Below are 23241 nucleotides of genomic sequence, written 5' to 3'. Positions count from 1 at the left end.
TAAATCCACATTTTGGTTTGGATCGATAGCATTCCAAAATTGCCGGGGGTTCCTTGATAACAGTTAAGGTAACGTATGCGTTTGGAAATGATTCTTAGCAATATGTCCAGCTTCCGTGTATTCTGCCTCAGCGTTGTTATATGCTACCCAGCGATCTGTAGTATTTTGTAACTTGACTCTGCGGAAAAGGTGCTTTTTCCTATTACACAAACGTTTGAGAGGCGTGTTAGACCGCAGTGTTTTTGTGTTGTTCCTTATGCGTCGACGGCGAATGTGTGCATTGGTGAGATCAGTAACTAAGTTCCTGAAAATATCCTAGTTCTCCTGTACACTTCTCTCATTAAAACTGCAACAAAATGAGGCCAAGTACCTACAACATATCTTTGTTAATGGCATCAAAATCTCCATTCCAGTAGTCCCGAATGTATTTGTCTTCTTTAGTTCCATATGAAAAGGACATGGTAATGTTGAAATGGAGCCTCAGAGGGTCGCTCATACCAGGAAAGTATATAATTGGGGATATGAATTCTGGATGTGTTGACAGAACTAGGTCTAATGTATAATACGATTCGTTAGTTTGTTTCATTACAACCTGGGTGATGTTAAGACAATTACAAAAATCTAGGAACTGTTGGCATTGTGTTGAAAAGGGGTCGAGCAGAAAAGCACCAGTGTGCCAGGTGATGTTAGGAAAATTCATGTCACCAAAAAGAAGAAGGGCGTGAGGGCTAAGTTAGTATGTTGCTATGCAGAATTCATTAATGCCGAGGTTAGTGGGAAAATTAAGGTACCCTAAAGCTTTGCCTTTAGGAGTTGAACGTGATAGCGACATCCTATTTGTAGTGCGTACTTCAAACACTTAGTGCATAAAGCCTTTTCGAATTCGCGATGCACCCACTACGTGGCCTTAGGGGAATAGGGGCAGTAGCATGAGTGCCTTGTGCAGTGAAGTACCGGTTTTCATCCACGAAGCCATTATAATAACCACATAATCCGACGCCCATTGGCAGTGTATGCTTGACGACGCATTATTACTGCAATATTTCATCTTGCATTGTGAAGAATATACACAGGATGCATCTATTGTGAAGCATAAAAGCTACTTTCACTGCATTTCCAGGCAGAGTAAATTCTTTTTACTGTTTTCACAAGCAGATGCGTGGCTGTGTGGTAGAACATCCTCTTGCCACGCAAACGACAAGGCTTCGGTCCCCACACTCTGTACTCCAACAAACTTGGTTTGGTCCCCACTCTGCTCCAGGATTTTTTCATCATTTATTTCATTTGCATCAGTCTCGATTTCACGGTCACGCATAAGATGAGTTTTGCTCACAACTAACGACATTGAAACCGGAATTTCTGCGAAACGAGCTCTTTAAAGCTATCGTGTTAAAAGAAATGCACATTGTTCAAGGACGTGCACCTGCTACATGACCAGTTGCGAGACTTGCTGCTTGCCAAGTGTTACATATCATTCAGTGCTCTTGAGCGTACTTTATCAGTCTAGCACAGATGACAATCATGATAGTGTCGTCTGAGATCAGCCGTGGCAAGTTATGTGCCAAGCAAGCACGCGTACTCATGTATACAAATTACATGCACGCATGATATATATCGTTCTAAATGCTGCTACATAAAGCCATCATAAATTTTAATGTTCAAATCAACTTATAACAACAGAAGTGATACAATCACTTTTCTTGTTTGAAGAACAAGTCATGTCCGCTTCAAAACATTAATAAAGGCATCACGAGGAATCTGGATGTTTCCAATGGTCCTAAGCTTCTTTTGCTTCTCGGAATGTCTTTTAAGAAGTTTTAACTTGCGCGTAATATCACCACCATAACATTTTGCAAGAACGTTCTTTTTCAGAGCTTTGATATCTTCACGAGCCACAATTTTGCCACCTACGGCCGCCTGAAGTGCAACAGCGTAAATTTGCTGAGGAATGCTTTCTTTCAATCTGAGAAGCATAGAACGCCCTATCTGCCTAGCACGGATTGCATGTACAATTGTTGTTAGCTCTTCAACAACTTTTCCGTTTAGAATGATATTCAATTTGACCAAGTCCGTTTGCTCGTAGCCTGCTTCCTCATAGTCGAAGCTGGCATACCCTGACGTAACTGACTTGAGTGCATCATAAAAGTCAACAATAATTTCACTCAGAGGAAACTTGTACTGGAGAAGTATTGTCGTGTTGTCTACATTTTGTGTGGACTTCGCAACACCTCGGTTGTCAGCACACAGGCTCATCACTTTGCTGAGGTATTCATCAGGAGTGATGATTGTAGCCATGACCATTGGTTCATAGTATTCTCTGATGACCGCAGGATCAGGCATGTCGAGTGGATTGTTGATGGTAACTATTTCACTGCCATAGTGCTTAATCTGTTTGGCTCCATGCACTTTGATCTTGTAGCTCACGCTGGGAGCTGTGACAACTACTTGTGCATCAAATTCTTGGTCTAATCTCTGACAGAAAACATCCATGTGGAGAAGACCGAGAAATCCCAGGCGCCACCCCTGGCCCAAGGCAGCGTTTGATTCAATAGAAACTTGCACGCTCGGATCATTCAGCAGGAGGCGGTCGATTGCACTTCGCATTTCATTATTTTTAGACTGGTCTTCAGGGTAAACACCGGCAAACACCATTGGTTTTGACTCTTGAAACTTTGGAAGTGGCGTAACATGATCACACTTGTGCGATAATGTGTCACCTATATGAGCTTCTTTGGGAGACCTCATGTTTGCAACCACATATCCAGCGTGACCAGCTAACAGGAGTGCAGTAGGAGTTTCAAGAGGACTCATAAAACCCAAGTCACGCACAGTGTATGTTGTACCTGTCGCATGAGACACAATTTCTTCCCCCGGTCGCAATGTGCCATCGATAACTATAATGAGCGCAATAACACCTCGGTATCGGTCATACCACGAGTCGAGCAATATGCCGCGAAACGGTGCATCGGGGTCACCTTTGGGTGGTGGTATCCTTTTGATGATGGCATTCACAAGTATTTCGATTCCAACGCCTTCTTTAGCTGACACCTTGAGCACATCCTCCTTGTTGATACCAAAAAGATTTTCTATTTGCGCAGACACGCTCTCGACATCAGCGTTTTTGAGGTCTATCTTGTTCAAGACGGGTATAATGGCAAGATCTGCAGAGAAGGCGATGTTGAAGTTGGCCACCGTTTGGGCCTGAATGCCTTGATTGGCGTCGACCAACAGAATGACACCTTGGCAAACCGATACGGATCGCAGCACCTCGTAGCTGAAATCAACATGGCCAGGTGTGTCGATAAGGTTCAGAAGATAAGGCTGACTAGATTTGCGGAATACCATGGACGCCGTCTGCGCTTTGACGGTGATTCCCCGCTCTCTTTCAACAGGAAGTCGATCCAACACTTGCTGGTTGTCCCGAGACGGCTTTATCGTCCCCGTGAACTCCAGGAGCCGGTCAGAAAGGGTGCTTTTACCGTGATCCACATGAGCCACGATGCAGAAGTTGCGCACAACATTCTGGGGGAACTGGCTAGGATCAATGTCATACTTGCGCTCTTTGCCGTAATTTGCTTCCCAATTCGTGGAGCAGTGCCTCGCACGCTGACGGCACGTCCGCTTAAGAACATAATCGATCCACTTTTTTCGACTACACCACTGGGAAGAAACAAACAGAAAAGGCCGCATAGCCAAACAGGCACGAACACTTGTGGCAGTAGCTCGTAGTTTAGTTCGGTGCTTTTTTACTGGTGAGACAGCTCTTGCAGCGAACACTCAGTACATTCCCTGAGAAATGCTACTCAGGGCGTTTTGTGCAACATTTCATACTTAAAAACTTAAAAGAAAAACTGGCGCGAGGCACTAACCCACATAATGCGCACGCCTTGCACGGAAAGCATTCTTTCTCTATGCGGAAAGTCTCAAGTTCTACCCATCGTCGATGGGGGGCGAAAAAATCGACAGCTAAAGAAGTACCAGTGCCTCCTTTATACAGGAGCAACGCCTCCTGTACTTTGAGATGCCTGGCGCGTCAGCGCCGATTTCTCCGCGCGAGCCTCTCTCGTTTACGCACGCCACCGCCGCGCTGCGGCGCTGTGCTCTGACACTATTGATTATCTGATTGGTGGCTAAAGAGAAAGGCACGAGTGAAAATTAAACTCTTCACTGCAAAGTACGAATCATCAAATTCACTTTTTAAGGAACAAATATAGTTTTTGGTTCATTAGGTATTACGGCTTGGTGGCGCTAGCCACCGCCCGATCTAAAGGGTACAGCCATATCCAACCATCCATCCATTCATCGTGCGCCTTGCCGGCAGGCGAGCGCCCGTGCAGTCTTTGCGGTAGCCCGTTCGGAGTGGGCGCTAATGCTGTTGGTCATTTTTTTTCTCAGGGTGCCACGTGCTACTTTTTATCGCGCGTATTGCCTCTTCGGAGCTCGATCTAATAACCGCAGCTGAAGCCCAGCCATGCGGTACTGCTGCGTGCCTTTTTGCACCTCGAGCCAGTGCTAGAAGCAACCTGGCGTTTCGTTCCACGAGATACCTGCAAATGCAACACTCAGACAGAAAAGCTCTCCTGAAACCAATGGAGCAGTGTTTGCAGCGCAGTGTCAGTGCAATCACAGGCTTGCCTGTGTTGAAATGTAAAAGCTGCAATGATGACCAGAGAGAGGCTTTTGTGATAGCAGTGTCATGAATTGGGGAACTCTTCTTCAACCCTATCCGCTTTAAATTGTTAGTTTCGCTACATATGCATGATGATGCCCCTCGTTTTTTACCGTTGTCTGTGACAACAAAGTCATTTTCTGCTTTACACTTTCTTTGACTACCAATATTTTGCATTTTTTCTTCACAGCCGAGGCTGCTGCTATTTTGTATAGCTGTCATACTTACTCCTGTGATAAAATATATACATGTTCCCTTTTGTTTACAATTTTCTGGCCATTATGTGCATGAACCTGCAGTTGATCTTGCTTTACATCGATGTTATTTCTTTTTTTATGTTGAAGCAATATCTATTCGTATTATTACCGTACTGTGATATTGCGTTGTCTGCAACAAACCCCAGCTCTTGGCAGAGAATGCTTAGGCTGGCCTTTTGCTGCAGGGAATAAGTATTGTGCTATTGTAGTTCCACTTAATTTACTTTTATTTTCGTTCTTGACTTTATTTTCACTCTGCTAAGCCCTACAAACCTTGAAGGACAAAATTTTCACATAGATGAGTGCTGCGAAGCTCCACAGAGCGACTACCGTAGTGACTTTCTGTGGCGAAGCATAGGGTCAGAAGCTGGCGCCGCCTCGCGGCAGTCCGGTAAAACACGGTGGCCGCGGGTGAACAAGAAGATAGTGGCCGACGTGCCAGACATCTCAAAGTATAGGAGGCGTTGACAGGAGGCACTGGAAGTACCAACGCCTCCTCTAGAAAGATGCCTGAGGAATGACTCGCGCTCCCAGCTGAGTTTGCCTGCCTTCAGTTTTAAACAAGCTCTGTGCGGTGGCGCTCGCGACCGACACTATTATCACGATGACAAGCGGTACCAGTAAGCGTTTTTCATCTGCGGCCCATAGGGGCGCGTCAGTCGAAAGTTGTTCGAGACCTGCAACTGTGCATCACTCTTTCGGAGGCTATGCAAAGTGTTTCATTGTTGCACCGTCCGCCACAGGTGACGCTAGCGACCGAGAACATTTTTAAAATGAAAGAGAGAAAGGATATGGCAGCTGTTTTCTTTCTCATGCGGCAGGCGTCTTCGTAGAAGAGGCGTTGGAAGTGGAAGTACCATAGTGGCTTTGTTCAAGTCTGCCTTCAGTGACTCCAGAAAATTGGCTAGAGACACCGTAGTAGGCTCAAAATTTTCAGCAAAAAGAGTCACAATTTTGTCAAAAAAGTGCTTTTTTCATATATCTGAAGGGTAACATTTGAATTCTGCGTTGTGCGCAGTACTTTTGAGCTCTAAATTTGTTTAGCGATCGTGGTGCCAGGAGAGTTCTACTATGGATTCTCTTATCTGTGACGGTGACGAAGCGGAAAACATGCGCTGCCTGTAAATAGCACAGAGTTTCCTCAAATTAACTTCTATGGTAAATAAGACCCCGCCGCCGTAGCTTTCAGGGGCCCAACCACAATAAGCACAAACGACCAAAATTCCAAATAATGAATGCTTATGTGGGGTCCCATTACAGGTACGCCCTAGTCGCACTTAATTCGTTCCAACTGCGTTGATAAAGCAGCCTTCCACGCGAAATATGAAGCAACGCCTCCTCTAGGAAGATGCCTGCCGCATGAGAAGAAAAACAACTGCCGCACTCTTTCTCTCTTTCATTTTGAAAATGTTCTCGGTCGCTAGGGTCACTTGTGGCGGACGGTGCAACAACGCAACACTTTGCATAGCCTCCGAAACAGTGGTGCACAGTTGCAGGTCTTGAACAATTCTCGACTGACGCGCCCTTATAGGCTGCAGATGAAAAACGCTTAGCTGGTACCACGGAGGAAGGAAAAAATTACCTTTCTTTCCTCCGTGGCTGGTACCGTTCGTCGTCGTGATGATAAAGTCGGTTGCGAGCGCCGATGCGCGGAGCTTGTTTAAAACTGAAGGCAGGCCAACTCCGCTGGGAGCGCGAGCCATTCCTCAGGCATCTTTCTAGAGGAGGCGTTGTATGAAGTCACGTATGAAGTAAAGAAAAAAACATGACAATGGGGTGGATTGGTGGATGGATGTGGTTGTACCACAGAACACCTACCAGTTTCACCGCTCCAGCCAGCGCGGGCGCACCGCTAGAGACTAAAACGCCTAGGGATGTCGCGCAATTTGGCACCTAGACGTGTGGCAGCTTGGGCTAGTTAGTATGGCATGACGATAGTTATAGCGCGAGAACAAAACGACGACACAGTCCTTCTTGTCTCTGTGTCGTCGTTTTGTTCTCGCGCTATAACTATCGTCTTGGCACCTAGGCCACGCGTGGTCGCGAGAAAAGCACCTAGCGGGGAGGCTACTCTTATTAGTTCGCGCCATGGCTCGCCGTGGCGCTACAATGGCTGGAATAGCCATTTCACAGAACACCTACCGCCTGCGATGTGTTAGGTGGTGAAAACTCCGATGAAATCGTGGCCATGGCCTAGGCCACTCCCAAGGAGGACTGGAGTGTCGTCGCTGCTTCATGTGATTGCTGGATGCTTAGTTCAACCTGGTCGTTGGAGCTAGCGCGGCCGTCCATCGCGCCGCCGCTTCATCTGAGTGTGTGCGCCATAAAGTTTCTCAGTATGATGTGCGGATTACAGTCGTTGGACGTACTGCATTTTCTAGATTGCTATGCCAAGCGTGGTGTTGTCAAAGGAGAAAGTGTTCTTGCTGCCGAGTTTTGCTTGTCGCGAAGGACAAGGTCGACGATGAAATAAATGCTGTCGCACGGTTCACGTGTGACTGACTTGACGCACATGCATGAAACCCCAGTGCGTCAGCGAAGTGTTCATACGATGGATGGAAACAACTTTATTGTAATGTTCTTGCGAAGCCTGTGATCTCCGAAGGCCAGAGCTACTGCATTGCCGTCTGTTTTGTCAAGTGCGAACACGTACGGCCGTTCTCATCCGTTGCTACGTGAATGCTCCCGTGCTGTCACAGGCCGCGCGTGTTTTTGAGCAACGCAGACAAGTAGTGAGATGGGCTAACGCCGTCGGCACTTGCCCTTGGGCATTGTTTATCAAGTGCTGATCGCCGAGAACATTGCGGTGACACGTCAGTATTTAAAAAAAAAAAAAAGCGGCCTGCTGGTTACCTCGTCAGGTGATGGTACACTGAGCGACATAAAAAAGTTGCCCGAGACTACGTTGCAGTGCACCTTTCTGTCATCAAAACTTTGATAAACCGTGGAAATCAACATTCCTAACACCTGTGCTAAAGAAACCAATGCAGCCAGCTGCATTCGAGTTTTTGTGGCTTTTTGCGTCTCGCCAATTAAGAGCACTAATTCGCAAAATACTTTATCATAATAAATATAGTCAATCCTGCAAGAGTCATCGAAGATACAATATTAAAGGGCCTGTGGACGGGACCACCACCAGCAGCAAGTTGGGCTGATGAGGAGGCGCAAATGTTAAAACATAGCCTCCTCTATAACTTTGTGCCCGAGCGGTCGGTCCCTCAGCGCCGTCCCCCGAGCTATTATGGGATGCGAGCGCTCCTGGCGGAGCGCCGAGGCGCAAAACGAGAGAATGGATGGCAGCTATGGAGAAAAAACCGGCTTTGAGTAACTACCGAAAGGGCAAAAATGAAATAAGGAGGGAGGCATTTTACGATAATTCAAGGGGAAGCGCTTTACTGTTTGAAGCGAGATCGGGTTTGAAGCAAGAACAGTCCATGAAACCATTTCCTGTGATGAATGCTTCACTTTGGTGACTAAACCAAACACCTCTGCGCCATCGGATGCATTAATTAGGCACCAGGACAGAGGTGGACTCCTGTATCCGTCAACTGAGCTCGTAATGGTTCTAAATTCTCTAAAGAATTACGCGGAAGTTTTCCTCGCAAGAGCGAGAAAGATGAATCAGCCACTGAAGGCTGCCGTTGACAACGCCGCGCAAATACTACAGAAACGTGACAAACTCAAGTGCTCGACCCCGGGACATCATAAAAAACTTTTGGAGGTTGTGCTCGTGAAGTTTCTCCGCCCACTTTTTCTGAACTTCGCGACGAGTGTGACTGACAAACACGACTTGGCAAAAGATTTTCATGTCAAACCATTGTCTCGAAAAGTGCTCAAGCTTTGAGCGCGAAATCAAATAACAAAGCTCACATTGCATTCTGCATACAGTGCTTGTGTTAAAAATTTGGTGTGTGCGCACTTCTTAACGTATACGCATAATCCGATGCAATGTAGACGGTTTCTAGACCGTCATAAACGCAAGCGTGCATAGGCCGCGTCGTCTGCTGTTATTATGGGATTGGTGCGGCATCTGGCGGCGAGCGCCAAAACTATAAGGGACGGATGGCGCGTATGTATTTAGCGCTAATGCGCGGGCACAAAAAAATATAGGAGGCTATGGTTAAAACAATAAGCTGCCATCCATCATCATGCAACCATACCAACAAGCCCAAATCGCCACCCTCACTGCCAATAAGTTTTAAAGTGACGTCACTGCCGTGCGGCGCAGGAGCCAATTCTGGTAGGTGTTCTGTGATTGAAGGACTCTGCTATTGCAAAGCAGGCGGCATTCTAAATCTTTGATTTCCGCGCGATCCTGCCTAGCACGTCACGCCGACGATAGCGCCAGTCTTTAGTAAGCGTCAGTCCGGCGTGCAGATCTCGGAGGTCTTTACATGCTCTTACAGGTGTTTTGTACACATACCTGCAGTCCTGCACGTCATAGGTGAATCTTCCGTCGTGGCTGCGTGTGATTTTATTTGCAGCTTGCACAAACATGAGCGCGTTTGGCAAGCTGACAAGACACATTCACCTACGGCAGATTCTTCGTCTGCACAAGCACAGTGCCCGCAATGCGTCCACATCACTGGACGGTGAGCATTTGTCAAGACATGGTGTATCTACTCGCTACAAAGTCTGTGAAGTAAACAAAACAATAGTTTCTGATACTGGCCGCATGATGAGATGGGTAATTAAATTTACATACCCCTTACTATCTGAAATTTCTGCTTACACTGGACGCAAGTTCCATGCAATGCGTGTCGCTTACGCACATTCAGTGCTTGCATTTTTTTCGTAGCGTCGCGAAAGTCGCAAGGATGGTTCTGCAGTAGTCCAGTACGTGTGAATTTACTAGGCAAATGTTTAGCTACAGGCCGCGTAATAGAACGAAAACCTACAAAGTAAGTGCAGGGCGGCGAAATAGCTTTGGACAGCAGTTTTTAAATGTAGCAGACGAAGCCCGGTGCTAGTGTGTGCGTATAATTGTTTGATCGCGATCCGTAACGGCCGCTGCAACACGGTTCAAACTAATGTGAACGGAGCGAACGTCAGTCATGTACACGTCGTGAACGTCTTAATCGCAGTTAGAGGTATGATCCAGATCGGCACTCATCGCGATGAAAGAATTACCGGTATTACATACACTGACACGCCTAGTGCTTTACCTACAGAACGAAGACATCCACTGTGCTAAGCACACCCATATATTTACGACACGAAACGATGAGCTAAACAGCATTCAAATCAAAGCGCAGGTAAGATTAGAAGTTTCGGTTTTTACCTGCGTGATTCAGAAGCGTTATATGTACTTGAGCAACGCAGTATCTGTTGCTGGCCATCACTGTATAAATACTTCTGCTGTCACAAATGGTGCCCATCTTGCCCGGTGCACACACACACACACAAAAAAAAAAGGTATTCAAAGTTTCTTCCAGCTCCTGCAGCGTTACCTGGAGTACTCGGTGAATTACTTGCCTTGTTGACTCCTGGCTGCCACTGTCATCATCCTGCTACTTCTAAGAACATTTCAGCTGTTCTTTCTGAAAGATGAAAATTGGTGTGCACCCACTGGTAACAGGAGGCTGCATGGAAATCCATGTGGATTTCTCAGAGAGGACCGCTTCCTAATTCAAAACAACCTTGTCCTAATCCTATCCCCGCCCCACAAATTTTTGTTTCAACGAGGAATCTGCATAGCTTTGTGCCACCTATGGGTGGATGCAAATTTTTTCTTTCTGCCACATTGTGACATTCAGCGCTTACAATTTGCAACATTCAGCTGTTGTTGCTGGTGGTTTCAGCAGCACTGGCATAGTTATGTCTGCTTGTTTCTTGCATAGCTAGCAGTGTGACAAGCCTATCAATCTGGGCTATTCACGAAACATAGAAGCATGGGACCATGGATTACATGTGTTCAAATGAACCAGCTAGCTCTGCAAGCAACCATCCTAGACATTGGGTTTTATGTGAACTTGCAGTCCTTGTTGGAGGACTCTTTGCTTCGGATATCTGGAAAATCAAACGGCTGTCTACAATACTAATCGCTACAACCAAAAAATCTAGTTAAAGGTTAATAGCACTCTACAAAGCTCTACAGTACACCCATTCTTTTCGGTTCTCTAAGCAGCGTTGTTCATTTTTTTTTGCCCAGCCACCATTGGGCTGTCTGAAGAGCAGATCCAAATGCAGCAAATGGCTGCCGACTTTGCTGAGAAGGAGATGCTTCCAAATATGATGGAATGGGATGAAAAGGTGATGCTACAATCTCATTTCTGAACGTTGGCAATAGGTGTCTCTTGCTCACTGTAATTAGTGTCAACATATAAGCTTTCTTGGTGCCTTTGATATAGGTTACTCAACTGAACCAAAGAGTTGCTCACCATCTTTTTTACTGTTGGTGCCATCTAACTTGTCTCCTTTGACCCATCTTTTTGCACTCTACGTTTATTTTTAGACATTGCTCCAACTCGCCCAGCAATGCATTCAATTAAGCTACCTCTAACTACTTTTGCAAAGCTAGTGACACACAGACAATTAAGCCAAGGAAAGTTCAGGGGACAGCATCTATGGTTTCTTGTCTGTACTGTAATGATTCTCACTTAAATTGAAAAAAAAAATTGAAGTGGATCAAAACTCACTCTTTCTGTCAGTGGGAGTTGAACCCCCAACGGTTGTGGGTTCAGATCCTTGGTCAGATCCTTTTTTTATCATGCAAACAGCCTATGAATTTTTAGTCTGTGACATTGTGATGGTGTCTGCCAATGCCCCTTCATTAACTTCATCTGAGCAAGAAGTGTCCTTCTTCAATGAGGCAAACCGTCTATGACTCTTTGGTCTGTGACAATGAAATCGTGTCTGCCAGCTCCCCTTTATTAACTCATCTGAACATGAAGTATCCTTCATTAATAAGGCAAACCATCTGTGAATCTATGCTCCTGAGCAAGCCCAACCCCTGAGCATATGAGCAGCATTGTGTTGTTGACCAGCGTTATTTTGTGGTCTACTGCCTCCCCAATCATCAGGCTTGCAACCTATTACCCAGCATGAAAACTGACGTTTCAAGGGCACAAGAGTGGCGGCATCATGAGCCAGTGCCGCATTAAAGTTTACTCAGACGTAGTCAAATAGATTAGCATAATGAGTGCTTGAATGTGCTGGAGCACTACTTTCATTTCCAGGCTGGCATATCCTTGATATGCTAACCGTGGTGACACGAATGCATGGGAAACACTGGCACATTAGCCTCACATCTCGTAGCAATTCAAGGGAAGAAAAATGAAAAAGATGCACATATTCCCTTTGTGTGTCTCATTATTTATCTCAAGTTTTACTATTCTATTCAAGCAACAAATTACACAAACTATACATGTCTTGTGAAATAATTTTCGCAGTGTCACATGCTACTGTTGGTGACATCAAAACAGAGTCATTTACATAGAGGACCGACACCACTGCACTACCATATACATTGGGTAAATCTGTCGTCTATGTCACCTCCTTCATTGTCTGAGTGTGTGCCCACAAAAGGAAAGGAAAGCAGTGTTTATCTTCAATTTGACCCATTTCCGTTGCACTTTGCATTGCGAATTTTGGCAGACATGATTGTGAACACCGAATGTATGCATTGCGCTCATCAGCTCAAAATTGTCGAACCTGGTGTGAACACCCTTAAATTAAGCAAACTGTTTATGAATCTTTGGTCTTTGACATTGCAATGGTGCCTGCCAGCACCCCTTGATTGGCTTTATCTGGGCATGCAATATCATTTCTTGATCAGGTGAACAATCTAAGAATCTTTGGTCTATGACATTGCAATAGTGTTGCCTAATCTTGGTGATACGTTCAGGCGTTCTTTGTTTGCTTGCTCAAGTCTACACATTTGATGCAGTTGGCCAATAACGTTGGAAGGCAGCACATTGTTCTCTTGTGTCAGTCTGCTTGGTCGCTTCTTCTTTTCCATAATGCACTATACCAGTTTGAGTACCGGTCGAACAATTGTACTTGTGCAGAACATTGTTCAAAGTAGCAAAATGCAGCAGGAAAGTCTTAAATGACCATAGGAGCACCTTTTTTTTAAGCACCATACTTGGTGGTTTAGATTTGCGTATCAATATAACAGTGCGTATTAATTGCATTTACAGGTACTAAATGTATTTGCTCATAGAGTCCATGTTAGTCTATGCTTCATCGCTACTGCATTATTCCGGCTAATCATCTACACCATTGCATATGCAAAGACTCAAGTCATCTGCTCAGCAGACGGAATTTGGCTGCTTATTCGCTGAGGCGTTGGCAGTCGTCTTCTTAGGCCGGGGAGAACCATGGTGACCGTCACATGAGTTTCAGCTGTTCTTGAAGTCAGAAATAACCATTTAAAGAACAAAACTTGCATTTGTTTGGGTTCATGTGGAATTAAGTTTTTTTTTAAGCATGAAAGGGGATACTGATGCTTTACATTCATGTAACAGACTGCGCTAGTGTTTTCATGTAACAGACTGCGACCTGTGTTTGCTTGGAACACGCGTGTTTCATCAGATACCCATAATTTTGTTTGAATAAAAAGATAACAGCTAATATGGATGTAAAATATGACTTCTGTCATCCACATCAGGATCATGAGTTTATGTCTTATGTGCACTGTAGGACAAAAACCTCTTCGAATTGATTCTAATTTGCTCTGCCCTGTCAGGTCCTCCTAATTTCTTGATTATGTATTTGCTTTTGACCCATCGCTGCCTACGGCCAGAATTTCCATATCTTGGTATGCATTCCGGCACTCCAGTAACCATAGTCTGTCCTTCGCATTACACAACCTGTCCCGGTCATGTAATGCTATACAAATCTATTTATGAGCTTTAGTGATGAACACAAGATAGTTATTAACATGCTTCTGCTTTTTCTTTTGTTGCTATTGAAATGATTTCACCCGAAAACCCTCGTATAAAAACTTGTACATAGCAAAGTACAAACACTGCTCAAGCGAACATCGGCAGTATTTTCTTTATCACTAATACAAGCAGCGAATACAAATAATAATGATTTGTTCTAGATTGCGACTATATATTATATGAACTGCATTTCAATTGTACTGCCATTTTCATGCTTTGTATTCTGCTTTTTGAGCGTGGATTGAACTGACTGGCACCTGAATTAAAGCGATTGGCAATTGGATTAAACATGGTGGCACTTGAATTAAACTCACTGGCACGCGGCGGAAGTGAGTTGGCGCTTGGAATAAATATGTTGGCACTTGAATTAAATATGTTGGCACTTGAATTAATTATGTTGGCACATAGATTAAATAGCTTGGTGCTCAAATTATTTCAATGGAATATAGATTATTTAGACTAGCACTTGCATTAAAGTGAGTGAGAAAACCTGTAGTTTCGCAGTTCTCAGGATTTGCCAACTGAAACTTGGTTCGGTAACCCTCTTCAGTAAACTTGAAGCGTTGCAACAGCATCTTCTTCAGTTTTGCATAATCCGTGTCCTGACCAGATGCCATTCTGCCAACAACACTTAGTGCTTCGCCTGTCAAACAGAGGTTTAGTGAGAGGGCCCATTTGTCCTGCAATCAATCTTGGCTCATGGCGACACATTCAAAGAGCTGGATTTTAACTCATCACTGCTTTCGTTGAAGGGTGGTATAAATTTCTGCAGGCTCTGGTAGCTTTGAGGTGCACCCATTTGCACACTCTTCGTTAACTAACCAGTACTCGTGCTACCAGCTGCCACATCGAGCTCTCACGGCTTTAACCTGAGCTCCATTACTTCTTTCTCTGCTTTCAAACTAACCATTCCCTCAACATCAGCTTTTATCGCCGCATTGCGTTTTGCTAGACGTGCCTCACAAACTTCTAGTTCTGATGCGCGCTCTTCCTCTATCCACTCTTTGAACGCTAAACCACTCAATCCCTGTTGCTTCCCAATTTGCTGTTAGTTTGTCTCTATGGTCAACTGTCGAACACTCACGAGCAACAAGGTGCTCTCTTAGTCAAGTTAAAGAGCAGTTTTGTTTTGCGGACACCAGATAATTGTAAAGAATATGAGGACTATCATCATGTTTATTCTGCTTGCCTTGTGAAGAGGAAATGGATGCAGGAATGGTGTCGTAAAGGACGCACAATGTTTATGATGAACGCAGCAGCAAAATTACAATAATCACTGAAGTACATGGCTAATAAAGAGACTGAGCTATATATATGATGCTTGCAATAAACGTGAGTTAAAGGGCCCATAAACCACCCAGAGGTAAAAATTCAGTTGCGGTGGGGAGATTGTGCACGAGTGTAATATGAACTTGGAGTCGTAAGAATTTTTCAAAATGGTGCAGTAATAGTAGAGTTTGACGCGCTTGATTATTGAAACTGCGATGGTCACTTTTTTCGCTCTCTCCTGTGCTTCTCTCCACTCGTATCCTCTCCAAGCCACATTGCCCTCTCGCTGAGCGACCATGCCCCTCCCAATATCACATGGCATACATCATCGCTGACGTGCTGCTCGTAACACCGTCTGCTTCCAGTTGCCTCAACTCGGGCCCCCGACTCCGTCAGTTGCATTGTAGCTACCTGCTTGTTGATGAACCGTGGCTGCCGTAATCATGCGGGCACGTACTCTGCATTGAGTGCGCGCCTTGAAAGGATCGCCAGCGTCATAGACCAGCGCAGCGACATGCCGTGCCTCATACGCGTGACATGCGCGCGGGCAATATGACGAACAAGAACAAGTGGCGCGGACAGCTGCTTGCAGAGTGACTGGAAGTTATAGGTTCTTGCTCGACCAATCGCAGCATATTTGGCTTGGCGCATCACGTGGAGGCCTGAAAGGTCCAGAAAGAAGGTGGGGATGTTTCTTGGAATTTGTGGCTCACCGGCGGCTCATAGCACTGCCACCTGTAGAGTCGTTGATCACGACGGCATTCTGCACATGATGCATGCAATAACTTTAAATGCTTCAAAAAATGTCGGAAGTGTCTACGGGCCTTTTAAGGATAGAGTGCTCAAGAGCCTCTCAGCCTATACTTGGTGACGTGAATCCGACTATGAAGCAGTCAAAGTGTGTCGGAGAGTAATGCGCCGTGCAGGGAATGGCCTGCCTGTCCGTCAAACAGCTTGCATTGAGATGCGAGGCTTGGAGCAACTGTGACCACAAGCAAGGCCACGCTTGTTGCTGTGCTGAACAGCTGACTGCGTAAACACCTCGCCGAGATCTGTGATGCCCTCAGCAAGGGGTAAAACAGCAGGCAATGCTGCACCATTATTTGGTGGTTGAATGGCAGCAGCGCGGATGGCTGAATTTTCTGGCTGGAACCTGTATCACTAGCATCTGACGCTTGGGCAGCATTCAATCCTTGCGCAGCAATGAAGTCGATGAGTAGGCAGTATCAGAGAACTTGTGCAAAAAACAGTCGGAAGTATGAGCAGAGACCCAAGCAACTTTTTAGTTAGCGTTGCGAATGCGGTTGTTTAAAACTGCAACTGCAGCGACCTTCTGAAGGTCTGGGCGTATGTCATGTTTGTCCACAAAATGCCCAAGTACAAGTGCTTCTCGTTTGCCGAAGTGAGATTTCTTGGAGTTCAGTGTAAGGGCAGTTTATTCAAGGCATGTCAAAACAATGCAAGTCGATGATTGTGTTTGGCGAAAGTGCAACGAAAATGTCAAGGTAACATTAACAAATTTTCCATTTAGGACCACGCAGTACCGTGTCCACAAACCTTTCAAATGCCGCAGTAGCATTACACAAACCAAACGGCATGATAGTGAATTAAAGCAAGCCGTCTGGTATGGTAAACTTTGTCTACAGATTACATGGGCCAGTAGCTCGATATGAGGTCCATAGATGATAAGTATAATGAAGACAGTCAATAACATCGTCTATTCGAGAAAGGGGGTGCACATCTTTTTTTGTCACCAAATTAAGGCGCTGGTAGTTCGCATAAAACCTCAAGGACCTGTCTTTCTTTTTCACGCGGATGATTGGTGCAGCCCAAAGGCTTAGGTGATGCCCTTAGCCAATCTGTCTTCCGCCTTTTCGGTGATAACCTTGTGCTCCGATGCGGACACACGATATGTTTTCTGTCTTATGGGACCCGCGCCCCCAATGTCGATTCTGTGGCGAGCCCGCGTGTTGTGAACACAAACTTCAGTAACGTCCTGGGTGAGATCATACAATGAAGCATGCTTCCTAAGGACACTGACCAGGGCTTGATGCTTCTCAGATGGTGGTGCCTTGTTGATCATATTTAGAAATGGCAAAGAGTCTTCAGAGACACCAAGGCTAGTCTCGCACGCATGGGCTTTTGTGCGAAGTGTTATTACTTAAGGAGTCTATGCTGAGGTTTGTATCTGCTTGGCCCCTGGTATCCAATTCACCCCTCGTTAGTGGATTAGTTAAAAAGGGGTGAATGACTGTACACCTTAATACAAATAAACATTTCATGCAGCTAAGTCCTTCCAAATGGCTGCAGAGGAAACTCTTAGCCCCTGAAAAGGATCATGAAGTAATCAACTCAGGATATATAGGCCTTCAAGTAGGTGACAAAATGCATTAGGGAACAGCGCCAATCTTTGACGTATGAAGGCACAGATTTCCGACGGGTGGAACAGCTGCGCCATTTGCGCCATTGTGCGCCAAACCTGCTTACCTGAGCCATCCTGTGCCAAACCACCCCTGCTGCGCCGAACTCGCCTTTCAGCGCTGCACTGCGCCGCAGCACCAGAATTCAGCTGCAAAATGCGAAATCCATCAAGCGCCATGCCTTGAAGCATCCCCGAAACATGTCTTCTTGGTATGATCGAAACTGTAATAGTTTCAATTTTGTAAAGGGTGTGATCACTCCAAGAGCAGCTGTGAACTTTGATTCTAAGGGGGTGGTCTCAATCGCTATGCACGTGCGATCACGGCAAGCATCAGCATGAATAGCTTGTCAACCCTTCCACGTGCTACGCTCCCAACGCAAAAGAACAGCGAGAAGAGCATGTCTTTCCGTTTTCTAGAGTTACGCGATATCGAATTTTAAAAAGTTGACTGTCAGCCTTGCGATTTGTTGCAATATGATTTGTTGCTTCGCCATTCCGGTGAAGCTTTCTTTATAACATGATGGCAGCATTTGGAAAAGAAATCAAGTATGGCAGTAACAGGTCTCAAAAGAAGGGGAGTGGTATCCATTTCCCGGAACAGCTTAGCAAAGACAGGTGCACTGTCATGGAGGAAGAAAACAACTTCCTCCCTGTGCACTGCGCACATGACTGCTCATTGAGTGTATATTCTCATTCATTCTCATTCATTTATTCATTCATTCATTCTCATTCATTTGGCCACTGTGCTTCGCGCTTATTCACTCTGCGGTTGACGCTTGCACTTTAAGGTAAAAAGCAAAAAATGAACATGGGCGACTGTACATAACTAAAAGAGTGGCGATTGCCCCACAAGTGTGGAGCAATGAATGTGAACGCAACAAATTGTAAAGTTATACGAAGTGAGACTGGCAGCTAACTCATTTGGGTACGATCTCATGTAACAGCACAGGTGTATGAGAATGCGAGCACTTCAAAGAGAGCAACACTTTTTGCACGTTCTCTTTGCGATGAGAGTGCAGCATGTGTATGTGAGTCGCCCGCTGATGGCTGCCGAGCTAGCGCGCACACGTAGAAGCAAAGTTCATAGTTGCTGCTTGAGCAATACCTGCCCCCTCCCCCCCACTCATTTCTTTTTTTTTTATGCTCTTCCAAGACAGGTGGAATTCCTCCTCTCTGCTTTGACTACAAGCCTTCTTGGCTGGGATATCGGATGCTATCACACGCACACTCTGAGTGGCGGAGATGGGTGGGATCGTTTGGCCTCTGCTTCAGCCACGTTTGTCACCTGCACTCGCGCTTTTACTCGCAAATAGAACATATGATGCGCGGGAGTAAGTTATCAATTTGGAATTTATACGAGACATGACGGCAACAGTAAAAACTTGTCTGGAGTGTCCATATAATTTCTATTGCAATAATGAGGCTATTGCACAATTTATCTGAGTGTTTAAAAAAATGCAGCACTGAACGAATGCAGCTTCACGAGTGCTTTGTGCGGCGCTTAATCTGTTCTAAACTTGCTCAAAAAATCTTCCGACTGCTCCAAGCCTGTGCCAAACCGTCTTTTTGCCTGGTCCAAGCCTGCTGTAAAAAGCACTCTTGCATGCTCCCAGGAGTGCTCCCAAACCCATGTACCTTGTTCTATCCCCGCTTCCATTAATCTGCTGAGAGTCATCGCTTCATACACAACGGTAGTAAAAGTTGCTCGGGGTATGAATGTCTGAAGACAGAGGAAGTTTTGGCAGCTGAGCATTACTAGATACACCAAGTTCTAAGTGAAGCCTTTGGTGATGAAATGTTTGCACTTCTTAAAAAGCAGGCTCTACGTAAAAGTTCCAAGATGACTGACTTGCGACTGTTTCTAGATGGAGAAAACTTACTTTGAAGTGGTGGAGACTAGAAAACCTCAATGAAGGCCCTGGTACATAGCACCCATTGGTGCTACCTGACTTCCTTTATTTAATGTTCTTTGAAGTCTGAGATTTTCATGTTCACATAATACATGGCAGCATAACTGCCACACTAAACCACCTGGGACAGTGCTTCCTGGTTACACCAGCTCGACGAACAGTGAAAACGGTGATAAACCGGTGCGCATTACATGCTCACTATAGAGCTAAGGCAAACTCACCGCCATGGGCTCCACTTCTGACATGTAGGATTGAACGATCAAAGTTATTCGACACTACAGGTGGGGATTTCGCAGAGCTACTCTTAGCCAAAAGTAATTTTTACTTGTGCATTAGCGCGGGCGATACACTTGGATTCGGCGACAGACATCACTGCAAAAAGCTTCCTCCTGGCATTCCACAGATTTATTGCTAGGAGAAGACTACGTAGCGTCATGGTCTCAGACAATACTCGATCATTAAAAAAAGGCATCTAAAGAGTTAAAGGAGATAGTGTACGGGATCGCATTGCAGGAGCGATGAAACAATAGAGCACGTTCTCTGTCACTGCCCTCGCTACAGCGTGCAAAGACAACCGCTAGCTGATGCATTAGCCCGCCTGGACGACAAACCCTTGTCAGAACAGTCAGTGCTCGAAAGCCGACATAATCTGTCTTCTCACTGAATATCAGTTAAGGCCTTATTGAACTTTTTGCATGGTAGTGGCCTATTGAATATGTCATAGCACCCCCTCTCTTTCCTTTTCGTGCATTTATTTTGCTTTTAGCTTTCTGTGTAATCTTTCTTCTCCATTCAGGGTAGCAGGCAGGGTAGCAAACCGGCTGCCCCAATTTCTGGTTAACCTCCGTGCCTTTCCATCATTTTATTTTTTCTCTCTGGACCGAATCGAAAATGCCGACTTTTCGTCATTCCTGATGACACAAGGAATCAAATGGAAATTCATCGTGGATGCTGCTTCGTGGTGGGGCAGTAGGTGTGAAAGACTGATTAGATCTCTGTGAAAAGTCCTCGGACAAAGTAGTCTTTCTGCTGAACAACTCAATATGCAACTTACCGAAGCCGAGGGCGTGGTTCATTCCCGACCTCTTATGCTTGCCTCGAAGCCGGTGAGCCATCCGCGATTACACCGGCACATTTTCTTGTAAGACAACAATTTACCAGTTTGCAGAATGGTGATTCAACAGAACATTCAGTGAACCACAGCAGTGCAAAGGAATATTCATGCAGAATACAACACCACCAGAATTTATTATCCCCGCAGGGGCGCCTGCGCAAGTAGGCGTTTGGTGTGTAGCGACACCACGGACCCGAGCTAACGGGGGAGTTTTGACTCCCTCCCACGCCTAGCCGTGCGTAGCTTTGCCGTGTCCGGGGAAAAGGGGATCCTGGGGGTTGAGCTGACACTGGGCGATTGGACCTTTAAGGCCCCCTGGCAGAGGCAACACACCCCTTTGGCCCTGGCTTCACGTAGACGGCACCCCCGGATTGACCCGCCTGGGGGGAATCGGCGGTCGCCTTTTCCTGTCTCCCCCTCACATCTACGTCTTTTCTCTTACTTTAAATCTTTCCTGTCCTCTACTCTCTTCCGTTGACTTCCGTGTTTCCTGGCGGCAAGGGTTAACCCTGTGTGGCTATCCTACCTTGGATACACCATATTCGGTTATAGTGGTGGTGTACAGCTGGCGTCTGCAGGGCCTGTGCTTACAGACCCTGCAGCGTCCCTTGTAGGACTCCATGGTGGGTGGCTGGCGCCGCTGCCGAAAATAAACCTTCTCTTATGGCTAGTTCCTTCCCCCCACTCCCTGATCGCCCTCAGAAAAGAGGGCGCACCGATGAAGTATTCCAGTTTTTTGGTCACCAAAGAGTATCCTTTCCCCGATTCCACGTTATCCACGCTGACACACCCGGCAAACCAGTGAGAACAATTTCACCTTTTCTTGTTTCGAAGTCTTTGACAGAAATCTTTGGCCCAGGATATAAAGCATCAAGAATGGCAAGTGGTGACCTCCTGTTGGAGCTCCGCGACCAGAAACAGTATGAAAAATTGTCTAATCTAGTGAAATTTGGAGATACCAAATTAATAGTAACCCCACACCGAACCATGAACACCACCCGTGGCGTTGTCTCAGATGATGACCTGTTAGGGCTGACGGAGGCTGAACTCCTGGAGGGTTTCAGCGAACAGAATGTCATTAACGTGAAACGAATTAGGATGAGGCGTGATGGCAAAGAAGTCCAGACTTAACACCTGATACTTACCTTCAATTCAAGTGTACTGCTCAACTCCGTTGAGGCTGGGCTGGGCTTCGAGTGAGGCCATATATACCAAACCCTCTCCGATGTTTCAAATGCCAGCGATTTGGTTACACTTCACAGAACTGCCGAGGCCACCTAACTTGCACGAAATGCAGTGCTGAAGAGCACTCATCAGATGCCTGAGAAAACTCTCTTCACTGTGTGAACTGTAATGGGGAGCATGCCGCATACTCGCGGTCATGCCCGTGCTGGAAAAAGGAAAAGGAAATTGTCACAATTAAAGTAAAACAAAACATTTCATTTAAGGAGGCACGAAGGCAGGTGTCCTGCCTACCAGAAACTAGCTTTGCCGAAGTGGCGCGTCAGGGGGCAGCGCCACGACGGCCCCCGGCGCCTGTCTGGCACACGCTTAGTGAGCCAGCGGTGACGCCATCCGCCCCCTCGGCGGTTGCAGCCAGTGCTGCTCCGCCATCCAAGAAAGACCCACCAACCTCCGGGCTGGGGGCCGCGAAGGTCTCGTCTTTTGAGGCGAGGCCCTCAAAACAAATGCAGCGCTCGCAAGAGCGCGTGTCCAGCGCCTCGCAAGAGGCAATGGACACAACACCGAGTGTGAGGGCGCAGCCAGCGCCTAAGGATCGGCGCGACTCCGTCGACCGATCCAAAAAAGAAAAATCTCGTGTCACGGCCCCTGGAAAGGGTCCGTGAGCTAACATTCCATCCTTGAGCACACAGCACAAATTACATCTAAAATGGACACACAGATCTTACAGTGGAATGTGAGAGGACTTCTCCATAACCTTGATGATATTAGAGAACTTCTTAATAAACATACGCCAAAGGTGCTGTGTGATCAGGAAACACATCTCAAGTCCACACAAACAAACTTTCTAAAGCAATATGCCATCTTTTGCAAAGACCGTGACGACGCTGCCGTTTCGTCGGGCGGTGTCGCTATAATAGTTGATAAAGGTGTTGCCTGTAAGCAATTAAACCTCCGAACTTCTCTTGAGGCAGTTGCTGTCCGGGCAGTGCTGTTCGGGAAGCTACTAACAATTACCTCTATTTACCTTCCCCCATGCTGTCAACTTTCAAAGACACAATTTCAAAGCTTCATTGATGAACTTCCTCCGCCATATATAGTCGTTGGTGATCTAAATGCACATAATCCCCTATAGGGCGACTCCCGTTTAGATGCGCGAGGACGCCTAATTGAACACTTTCTGTTTCCGTCAGGTGCATGTCTACTAAACAAAAAAGAACCAACGTACTATAGCACTACACACAACACATACTCTTCTATAGACCTGAGTATTGTGTCGAGTACATTAATTCCATATCTGGAGTGGTTCGTTCTCGAGAACCCTTTGGGAGTGACCACTTCCCGATTATGTTGAGGCTAACAAAAGAAGATACATGCTTGCCTGACTTTCCTCGCTGGAACACCAAGTCAGCCAACTGGGAACTGTTTCGAGAAATTATATTTTTAGACGAAGATGAGATTGCTGATTTTAACATAGACGATGCTGTAGCATACCTAACAGGTTTTATTATTCACGCTGCAGTGAAATGT

The 23241-nt window shown here is 45.9% G+C and overlaps 2 protein-coding genes across 12 annotated transcripts in view; one reads left to right on the top strand and one right to left on the bottom strand.

The window, feature by feature from the left end:
* Positions 1-1634: 1634 nt before the first annotated feature.
* Positions 1635-3912, bottom strand: waw (Translation factor waclaw). Its single transcript, XM_037416010.2, has one exon. It carries the CDS (start codon positions 3688-3690, stop codon positions 1717-1719), a length of 1974 nt encoding a protein of 657 aa, XP_037271907.2. The 5' UTR covers positions 3691-3912; the 3' UTR covers positions 1635-1716.
* A 5283-nt stretch (positions 3913-9195) lies between these two features.
* The window catches only part of LOC119163932 (isobutyryl-CoA dehydrogenase, mitochondrial), a 238386-nt gene continuing 224340 nt past the window's right edge, over positions 9196-23241 (top strand). For 10 of the 11 annotated variants that reach the window (XR_012885826.1, XR_012885827.1, XM_075872632.1 and 7 more), the window contains exons 1-3: positions 9196-9518; positions 11078-11178; positions 12318-12398. Coding sequence is in view for 9 of the 11 variants with exons in the window: in XM_075872632.1 (XP_075728747.1) it covers positions 9422-9518; positions 11078-11178; positions 12318-12398 (279 nt within the window). In the remaining 2 variants the exon portion in view is untranslated. The remainder of the gene's footprint in view (positions 9519-11077; positions 11179-12317; positions 12399-23241) is intronic. The other variant, XM_037416006.2, reaches the window with a different exon arrangement.

The sequence above is a fragment of the Rhipicephalus microplus genome, chromosome 8 (assembly GCF_043290135.1).
Source record: "Rhipicephalus microplus isolate Deutch F79 chromosome 8, USDA_Rmic, whole genome shotgun sequence".
NCBI lineage: Eukaryota > Metazoa > Arthropoda > Arachnida > Ixodida > Ixodidae > Rhipicephalus > Rhipicephalus microplus.
This window is presented reverse-complemented; position numbering and strand designations above follow the sequence as displayed.